Source organism: Microtus ochrogaster, chromosome 4 (genome assembly GCF_000317375.1).
Source record: "Microtus ochrogaster isolate Prairie Vole_2 chromosome 4, MicOch1.0, whole genome shotgun sequence".
In the NCBI taxonomy this organism is placed as follows: domain Eukaryota; kingdom Metazoa; phylum Chordata; class Mammalia; order Rodentia; family Cricetidae; genus Microtus; species Microtus ochrogaster.
The window spans coordinates 51,752,104-51,762,152 of NC_022011.1; the positions used below are offsets into that span (position 1 = coordinate 51,752,104).

The 10,049-nt window shown below is 52.5% G+C and overlaps 1 protein-coding gene across 7 annotated transcripts in view; it reads left to right on the top strand.

The window, feature by feature from the left end:
- Positions 1-1,358: 1,358 nt before the first annotated feature.
- The window catches only part of LOC101986421 (coiled-coil domain-containing protein 183), a 15,439-nt gene continuing 6,748 nt past the window's right edge, over positions 1,359-10,049 (top strand). For 2 of the 7 annotated variants that reach the window (XM_026778854.1, XM_026778855.1), the window contains exons 1-8: positions 1,359-1,714; positions 1,959-2,025; positions 2,217-2,300; positions 2,449-2,556; positions 8,058-8,179; positions 8,594-8,671; positions 8,880-9,047; positions 9,734-9,838. In XM_026778854.1, the coding sequence (XP_026634655.1) occupies positions 1,661-1,714; positions 1,959-2,025; positions 2,217-2,300; positions 2,449-2,556; positions 8,058-8,179; positions 8,594-8,671; positions 8,880-9,047; positions 9,734-9,838 (786 nt within the window). In that variant the 5' untranslated portion in view covers positions 1,359-1,660. Of the gene's footprint in view, positions 1,715-1,958; positions 2,026-2,216; positions 2,301-2,448; positions 2,557-3,268; positions 3,955-6,836; positions 6,863-6,957; positions 7,609-8,057; positions 8,180-8,593; positions 8,672-8,879; positions 9,048-9,733; positions 9,839-10,049 lie in introns of those variants that run through there. The other 5 variants (XR_003376860.1, XM_026778856.1, XM_026778857.1 and 2 more) reach the window with 5 other exon arrangements.

Here is a 10,049-nt window from a genome sequence, read left to right on the forward strand (position 1 = left end):
ACGGCTAAATTCTCGGAAACTAGGGACCTTGCCCCGCTCTGAGCTCGGCCACATTCAAACTGACCAATGAAAACCCTGTAACTACGCCTCTCGCTTCTGTACCCGCGCTTTTGCTGCCCTACCCCATAAAAACCCACTGCCCCAACCTGAAGGGGCGCAAGTCCTCCGAAAGGATTTGTCGCCCACAGGTACCTGTGCCCACCCAATAAACCTCTTGCTGTTTGCATCCGCATGAGTGGACTCGTTGTTCCTTGGGAGGGTCTCTCCAGACTGAAAGGCAGCCCACCTTGGGGGTCTTTCATAAACACCTGGCAAACCCCACCCCCACCCAAACCTGCTGTCCACAGTCTCTGAGCCCAACCCAAACTGATGCACGATTAATAAAAACTCAGAGAAACTGAGGTTCAGTCTGAAGATCTGGGAAGCAAATTAGCCGGCCACTGGCTCTTACCTTAACCTCAGTCCCAAATCGCCATCCTGCCTCCAGAAATTTCAGAATGAGACTGTCTGAGAGCCGTCTCTCCCATTGTATAATCCTCTCTATTTCTGGGATTAAAGGCATGCACCTCCCGGCTTCTATGGCAAATTACTGTGGTTTCTGGAATTAAAGGTGTACATTACTACTGCCTGGTCTGTAAGGCTGACGGGGGGAGGGGGAGGAAGGGGTGCTGTTTTACTCTCTGATCTTCAGGCAAGCTTTATTTATTAAAATACAAATGAAATGCCACTACACCTGAGTCCTGCCAGACAATCAGCCTCTGCCACTGACAGGGCTTCCAATCTGGGGTGAGGGGTCTGAGGGGATCACACAACCCGCTGCCTTCCCTGAAACGTACCTACTGCCCCTCTCTGCCCCTAGTTCTGTCGCTAGTCCTTGGTTGGCAAGGTCAGTATCAGGCAGTTCCCAGAGTTCTTTTTCGCATCCCATCCGATCGTCCTCTACTCCTGGCTCATACTCTCCAGGAGGCTCAGCTCACCAGCTTCCTCAGGGAGCCTCCTGAATGTCTTGACCTCTCTCTGTCCAGCCAGTACCTTCTGACCTGTGGGCAACCAGCCTAGCTCTATGGACTCCTCCGTAAGACTCCAGCCCCTGACACAGAACAGGCACCAAAAAAGGGCTCAATTGAATTTCTGCAATTCCAAGTCTCTACTCCATTGTAGTCTTTTTTTTTTAAATATTTATTTATTATGTATACAATATTCTGTCTGTGTATATGCCTGAAGGCCAGAAGAGGGCACCAGACCCCATTACAGATGGTTGTGAGCCACCATGTGGTTGCTGGGAATTGAACTCAGGACCTTTGGAAGAGCAGGCAATGCTCTTAACCTCTGAGCCATCTCTCCAGCCCCCTCCATTGCAGTCTTAAAGCAAAGCCCCGACTCATGTAATTAAAACGACCACTGCGCTCTTGAAGGAGTGACGAAAGCCAGGGCTGCTTTCAGGGTCACAAAACCGCAAGCTCAACTCCAAGACCCGTACCAGCCCGTACGAGAGCTACAGCCTCCCCGCTCCGCCCACGTGGTGAGCTCATCTTGGTTCCTCCCCTTAGACCGGGGATTCGGGGACCTGACCCTCTCTCCTACGTTCTGCGCAGGCTCGAGTCTTAGGCTCCACCCCACCCCCAGTGTGACTGTCTTCTCTGGCGGAACCTGACCAACCATGGTGAATTTGGGCCTGTCCCGAGTGGATGACGCAGTGGCCGCCAAGCACCCGGTGAGAAGGCTGGCCTGGGGTACTGGATCTAGTTCTCAGCAGCTGACCTGAAGCAGGGGAGCTCCTTCATGGATTGGCGGAGCAGGGACCCTCCTGCCTTGGGGATAGAGACGCTGAAGGAGTTTAGGACAGGGTGGGATATATCCGGTCCCCAGTGTCCCTCTCCAAACCAGGTCACGCCCAAAGGAGGAGCAGGAGGGGAGGAAAGGGAACTGAGCCGTGAACACCACCACCTCCATCCCAGGGGCTCGAGGAATATGCCGCGTGCCAGTCGAACGCCTTCATGAAGGGCGTTTTCACCTTTGTCACAGGTAGGCTGGTTCCAGGGATCTTGGGACACAAAAAAAGAACACACCTTAAAGGGAAAAAAAAAACTGTATCCTACTGTCCCGCCCTGTCTGTCCACAAGGTGGCGCCACGTCATCTTGCCTGCACTGCAGGTGCAGTGGACACTAAGACCATCGCCTTGCAGGCTGACCAATGATTTCTTGGCTCTCGGCAGGCACTGGTGTGACTTTCGGCCTGCAGCTGTTCATTAAGCGGAAGTTTGCATACCCTGTGCAGTGGAGCTTGCTGGTGTCTGCTAGTGAGTACTCCGTAGTGGGTACCGTCCTGTTTTGGCTGGAGCCCTACCCACCCTGTCTGCCCAGAAGTAGCTTGTGCCTGGTCCCCTTGTAAAACGTGCAGGGGCTAAGGTCCCCCAACTCACCATCCTCCTGCTTTCCTCCCTCCAGTTGTAGGATCTGTGGCCAGCTACAAAGTGACAAAAACGGAGTCTCAGAAATGCAGAGATCTCTGGATCTTCCTGGAGACAGGTCAACTCCCCAAAGACATGAACACAGGTGAGAGGGCCCCAAAGGGGCAGCAAGACGTTTCAGGAAGACAAGCTCACGGGACTCAAGTGATAGACTGGTCCCTTCCCTCCGGCTAGTCTTGCTTCCCCCTTGAGGGGCTGAGGCTAGAAGCCTCAAGAACAACAAAGACTGAGCAGTGCGTTCCCTGGAGGAGGAGCTAGGAAACTAGGGTGACCCTGAGACAGAGGGAAGGGCCTTGTAAGGTGTGGGACAGGGCACAGCAGTTAGCCCAACAACTCAGAGAGAGTGTCTAGGACTGAGACCCTGAATCTGATACCAAGTTGGTGGGCCTCAGGCCTGCTTGTCCTTGTTACAGAACTCAGGTGTTTTTGTTTTTTTGTTCTTCTGAGAAAGGGTCCATCCATCACCCAGGCTGGCCTTGAATCCCTGCTTCCACCTCCTAGGCTTGGGATTATAAGTCTGTTTAACCACATCTGACAGGAGCTCTGTTTTTCTCATGATGGAACAGGATCAGGACCCCTCAAAAACCAGACATAGGCCAGGTGGTGGTGGCACATACCTTCTATCCCAGCACTTGGGAGGCAGAGGCAGGTGGATCTCTGTGAGGTCTACAAAGCGAGTTCTAGGACAGCTAGGACTGTTACACAGAGAAACCCTGTTTCAAAAAAAAAATAACAACGAAACAAAAACAGAAAAACCCACAGACGTGAATCCAGCTGTCTCCTTTTGCCTCCTACAGATCATCACAACTAGACGAGCTCTGGCTGCTTAGGGTGTGGAGGATCTGAGGAGGGAAATCCTGGAACACAGACTGCAACACTAACTCCAGGCTGGCCCTTCCTACCTCGCCAAACACACACACACGCACGCACGCACGCACGCACGCACGCACGCTCTTGAGTATCACCTGTCCCCCACACGTGTGTTTAGGCAGGCCTGCCTGACAACCAGTTCTAGGATTCGCCCAGGAGTTGAGCTCAGAAAAGGACTTGGAAGACAAGGGGTGGGGGTGGGGTGGGGGAGGTGTCCTCCAGAGCAGCAAGAAGTCAGGGTCTCAGAAAGGGTTGTATCCTGTTGCTCACAGCTGTGGGGGCAGCAGCCTGCAAGTGGCAAGAGAGACTTCTCTATTTTCTCTGGTGCTTAGGGGTCCCTCTTCTGACCTCTATGCCCCGAGTCCAAGGAGAATTGCGGAGGGTTGTAACTAATAAACGGCTTGTCTTTTCCTACCTGAGCTCTGAAGCAATTAAACCAGTTGGTGAGGTTGTTCCGTGGTAGAGTGCCCGCTGCTAAGCCTGCTGAGTTTAATCCCCAAGAACCATGGGGTGGGAAGAGTAACAACTAATCTCTACTGTGGTGTGTGGGTTCCCGTTACACATGCACAAGCACACACAAAAGAAATACAGGTGTAGGGGCTGGAGAGATGGCTCAGTGGTTAAGAGCACTGACTGCTCTTCCAGAGGTCCTGAGTTCAATTCCCAGCAACCACATGGTGGCTTACAGCCATCTATAATGAGACCTGGCGCCCCCTTCTGGCTTGCAGGCACACATGGAAGGAATGCTGTACACATAATCAATCAATAAATTTTTTTTTTTGGTTTTTTTTTTTTTTTTTTGAGACAGGGTTTCTCTGTGGTTTTGGAGCCTGTCCTGGAACTAGCTCTTGTAGACCAGGCTGGCTGGTCTCGAACTCACAGAGATCCACCTGCCTCTGCCTCCCAAGTGCTGGGATTAAAGGCGTGCGCCACCACCGCCCTGCCCCAATAAATATTTTTTTAAAAAAGAGAAAGAACTACAGGTGTAATAGTAAAAAGAAAGCCCAGGCAGTGGTGACACATGCCTTTAATCCCTGAACTGGGGAGGCAGACGCAGGCAGATCTCTGAGTTTGAGGCCAGCCTGATCTACAGAGCAAGTTCTAGGACAGCCAGGGCTACACAGAGAAACCCTATCTCAAGAAAAAACAAGCAGGCCGATCTCTGTGAGTTCGAGGCCAGCCTGGTTTACAGAGTGAGTTCCAGGACAGCTAAAGCTACAGAGAAACTCTGTCTCCAGAAAACAGAAACAAACAGAATGTAAGGGGTGAGAAGATGTGATCATGCTGTACGGCTGATCGTGGAGGATATGCAGAAGTTCCAAATATAGAGCCCCAGAACTGGATGTTCCAGCCATCTGGGCCATGTAGTTACACCTATGCCTATCCTCCTGGAAGTCTACCAGAGGAGCAGAACAGAGGTAGGAGCAGTCAGAGGCCAGGTAGGGGCATGAGTCATGCCCACCTGCTTGGCATCAGTGAAGCCCCTTCTCCAAGAAGGAACAAGCAGCAAAGCTCCAAAGGAAATGTCTTGGGGAGGAAGGAGACCACCCACACCAACGAGCCCTGTTTAAAAAACAACAACAACAAACAAACAGAGATTGTCCCAACCTTGGTATCCCAGGAGCACAAAGACTTGGCCTTGGCCAGCTCCTGCACCTCTACTGAGCTTGTCAACTGGATGTCTATGGGAACAAATCAGTGGGCGGAGCCTCTCATAGTCGAAGCTTGAGCCAAGTTTTCTTATAGAAACCGAGGTAGATGGTCTATCAGTGCCTGTGCTGTTGCCAACAACATACCACAGACTTGCGCAGATTATAATTTAAAAAAAAAAATGTTTTGGGGGCTGGAGAGATGGCTCAGAGGTTAAGAGCATTGCCTGCTCTTCCAAAGGTCCTGAGTTCAATTCCCAGCAACCACATGGTGGCTCACAACCATCTGTAATGGGGTTTGGTGCCCTCTTCTGGCCTACAGCATACACACAGACAGATATTGAATATATAATAAATAAATATTAAAAAAAAAGTTTTGTTTTTCCAGATAGGGTTTCTCTGTGTAAAGGTCCTAGCTGTCCTGGAACTCGTTTTGTAGACCAGGCTGGCCTTGAACTCACAAAGATCTGCCAGCCTCTGCCTGCCCAACTAAACAAACAAACAAAAAAACAAAAAAACACACACACACACAAAAACCAAGGGCTGGAGAAGTAGCTCAGAGGTTAAGAGCATTGCCTGCTTCTTCCAAAGGTCCTGAGTTCAATTCCCAGCAACCACATGGTGGCTCACAACCATCTGTAATGGGGTCTGGTGCCCTCTGCTGGCCTGCAGGCATACACACAGAATATTGTATACATTATATATAATATATATAACTTGTTTTAACCCTCGGTTCTGGAGGCCAAAGGCCCAGCAGCCACCTGGTGGTGGCTGTCATTCTGGCAGAGTCCAGAAACATCACAGGTCATCACATGGTCAGAAACAGAGCATACATGTTGCTTCCTCCTTCCTATAAAACCGTCGAGGTTTGACCTGGTAACTTAAATTCTAATAATCTCTCAAAAGCCCTACCTAAAGGACACAGTCCTGTTTCCTACCCTCTTAGAACTTCACACTGGGGGTGGGGTATAAACTCCAACATGAGCTTTAGCTTTGGAGGACACGCCATCTTCAATCCCAGGCATTGTTTTAAGAGCTCTTCTGGGGGTCAGGGACCCAGGCATCCTTCAGTCTCTTTCCTGTTGTAATGGCCCCCACTTCTCAATCTAGCTCATCATGCCATTTAACAGAAGGAAAAAAGGGGGAAGAAGACAGTTCTTCTGCCGTGTCTGTATACACAGCACTGGCCAGAACTAAGTCACATGGTACATCAACCGGAAGGAAACCCAGGAAAGGCAGCCTTACTCTGGACAGTCATTTATTTGCTCCACTAAAATTCAGGAGTTCTGTATCTGACAGAAAAGAAAGAGCCAATCCTAGGGGCTATAATTTGACTCTGCCTCAGCTAGACACCAAGCTGGGCCATCAAAAGCTAGGGAGATAAAGGTGAGTGGCCGTGGCCATGTCAGGTCCTTCCAGCCTCTTGAGAATGAGGCGTTGACCAGAAGGGAGGCAAGGGGTGACCGCAGAGTTTAGACTGGACAGAAAAGTGGCTGAATGGCAAAGGATCCGCGTAAGAGGACATGGGGAGAGAACACAGATGTGTCCTGTGTTAGACACATGTGCTGACTCCATAACCCCTAAAATCCATCCACTGAAGTCCTAACCCACAGGACCTCAGAAGGCAGCCATTGGAGATGAGCCCTTTAATACAGTGATTAGGGCTGACTGATGCCATGGGGACCAATCCAGTCTTCCTGGCATCCTTATAAGAGGAGATTAGGATACAGACTGGTACAGAGGGACAACCGCATGAGATCACAGGCGCAGAAAGCATCTACAGCCGAGGGGAGGCACAGCAGAAGAAGCAGCCATGCAACACCCTGACCTGGCCTTCTATTCCCAGACTGAAGAACAGCCGCCTGCAGAAGAGTAAGCACCCCACTGGTACTGAGTTATGCAGCCCCCACAGTGTGCTGGGCTGCCGCCGACTGCTAGCACGCTGCTCTAAGGGAAGGGGTATGGTGTAGATGTGTGGTCTTGTCCCTGCCAATAATTGGGGACCCAAGATCCAGGGGGCTGAGGGAGGCAGGAGTCAAGCGGGGTGGCACCAGACAGGGCCAGCACAGGTCTGGAAAAGTTGGAAGACATGAAACAGTGCTGGGCAGAAGCTGGGGTGGGGCGCTAGGTCACCCAGTGCCCGGGCTTTGAACTGGGAGTATGGGTTGGAGAGAGAGGTCTCCCCAAGCACTGACATTGAGGTTAGATGTAGGAGGCACAGTCGAGCGCTCTGTGGCCCCGAGAGCAGGGGAGAGAACAAGAAGGTGGGGTGCCGGGTGCACAAATTGCTCACTACCAAGAGGTCTTTGGTGTCCAATGGAACCCCTGAAGCAGCAGCCTCAGGACTCATTTCCCTCAGAGCAAGCACCCAGAGGTGATCTCGAGAATGAAATCTGAAAGGATGGAATTCCAGGGTTCTCTGGGCATTGAGAACCTTAGTCCCATCACAATGATCTGAAATTCCGAGGACAATCTCAACTTAGGCTCAGTTGTGAGCAGGGAGGCTGAGAGGCACACAGGACTCTTGGAGGACCTTTAGGGCCCCACCATGAAGATTCACAATGAAGCAGCTGTAGAAGCACAGATACAGGAGCTAAGGACCATCACTCGGCTCCAGGGTGAGCCACACTGGGGACTGCCACTCTGGCCTGCTAGTAGGCAGCTTGTCATCCTACAACCCACCCAGGCTCCCTTGAGCAAAAGTTCCAGAAGGGCCTGCCATGTGAGGGGGGAGCTTTTGTAAGATTTGTGCATTTACCACAATCTTGTTCCAAAGTTGGAGGGACTGAGGAGAGATAGACCTGATTCTAGGCGCAGGAGCTGTAAAAGAGACAAGGGTTCCCCATCCCTGGTCTCGGCCTCACCCTCTTTACTGCCCAGCATCCATCCCTGGAGAGCCTTGTAGATTACCATTTGAGCAGGGAAGCCCGTGTCTTCCAGGGAAGGGGAAAGAAATGGTCGTGGAGGCAATGCCGCGTTCCACTAGCCTCTCTGGATGCTTTGCTGGAATTCTCAGCCAGTCCTTTAGCCTACCGTCTGGTAATCTTGTTCCCTCCATCACCTACAGAACAATGTCGGGCGCTCCAGATCCAGGGCGTGAAGGAGAAGACGGCACAGAACAAGGCTACACTAGGCCTCCTGCGCAGCAACCTCCGTCGAGGGGCCCAGGAGTGGGCTTTGGCTAAGAAGGTGCAAAAGCCCCACCCCCTTCTCAGTCTGGGGATAAGAAGTGGCGGTTCACTTAACACGTGCAGACGCCCTACCCCTTTCTCTGGCCCAGAAGGGCTGCAGGGATGGGTACTTTTGTGACTGGTGTCCAGGGCAGGTTCCCCAATACCCACCCAGAGTGCTTAGTACCTGCAGGTACTCCATAGTACCACGGGACTCCTTGGGCTCTCTGACCTCCTTTCCGGACCTCATCACACTGGAGCAGAGATGGCCCTAGAGGGGTCCTGTGCGCTCTGCTCAGGGGTCCCAGGACCAACGGTCTCCTTGCTGGATTAGCGGCGAGTAAGAGGCGCAGGGGAATATGTCTGAGTACATCAGTGCCTAGGGGGAATGCAAAAGGGCCAGGCTCCTGGCTCAGCCACCGCCGCTCCACAGTATGATCAGCGGACCATCTCCAAAGCCTGTGGGAAGGATGTGTCTATGAGGCTGGCACACCGCCGTTGTTCTATGGAGGTAACGAGGCAGAAATGACCCCTTGCCCCTTTCCGTCCCAGTCCCCGAGGCCCGCCTACAATAAATGTAATGAGGCCGGCGGGAAGGCGTAGTGAGTTCCCACCTCCTGCTCCCCGTGGGGCAGCCGCGGGTCCCTGACTCGCAGCCTTCCTGGGGTCCCAGCGGCGCTCCCTCTCGCACCCACGCGCGGACGCCCTACCTGACCCAGGTGGCTCGGGAGAAGCTGCGCAAGTACGTCTTCGACCGTGTGAATGCACACAACGTACTGATCCATCTGGCTCGGCTACGGGGACAGAAGCTGGAGAGCTTGCAGCTGGAGCTGGCCAGTCTGCGGAACCAGCCTGATGCCACGAAAGACGAGCTAAAGTTGCTGCAGGTGCCAGGGGACCCGGCGGGGGCAGCGGAGAGCATCCGACTTTGCACTGGAGCTTTCCAGGAAAGGCGGGACTCAGCGAGCAGGATTCCGAAAGGGTGGTTCTATGCCAGAGGATGTGGAGATGTCTGGAAAGGGGACGAAGTCCTGCCTTCAGACAGGGCCTCTGTATCAGGGCTGGATCGCTAATTAGGCGGGGTTCTGCTGGAAGGGCGTCTCCTTTGTAAGGGTGAGGGTCTTTGTAAGAGAAAAAAAAAAAAACTTTAACAGGTGAGATTGGCCCCCAACAGAAGGGTGGGATTACAGCAGAAGGGTGGGATCTGCGGATGGGCAGGACCTTTTGGTTAGTTTGTGCCCTTACATGGCTGTGTACAAACAGGAAAATTTACTAACAAGGAGCAGGAAACCGATGTCTTGAGGTAATGTTTTATCATACAGCTGTAAACATGAAGTGGGAACCAAAGCCATTTTATACATGGTGACTGGGTGGATAAGATGTACAATAACTTCACCTGCAGGACCTGGTGCCAGGGGCAGAACTAAGGGAGCCCGACACCCTTGTGTGAAAGCCCAGCCCCCCACACCCATCCCCCAATCGGTTCTGCCCCTTCACACCTGATCTGAGGTTCTGGGGAGGTGGGTCTTGTTACCAAGCCTTTTCAGTGATCCAACTCCACCACTGCCATCAGATTATCCGCCAGCTGGAGAACAACATTGAAAAGACCACGCTCAAGATTACCACCAGCCGGAACATCCACATGCTGTACTCAGACCTGCTGGACTACCTTAAGAAGGTGAGCCCCGCCCCCAGGGAGCCCCGCCTCCAATCTCTTCCACGCAGCCTGCAAAGTGGCTCAAAAAAGTGTGTGGGGGCCGGGCGATGGTGGCGCATGCCTTTAATCCCAGCACTCGTGAGGCAGAGGCAGGCGGATCTCTGTGAGTTCGAGACCAGCCTGGTCTACAGAGCTAGTTCCAGGACAGGCTCCAAAGCCACAGAGAAACCCT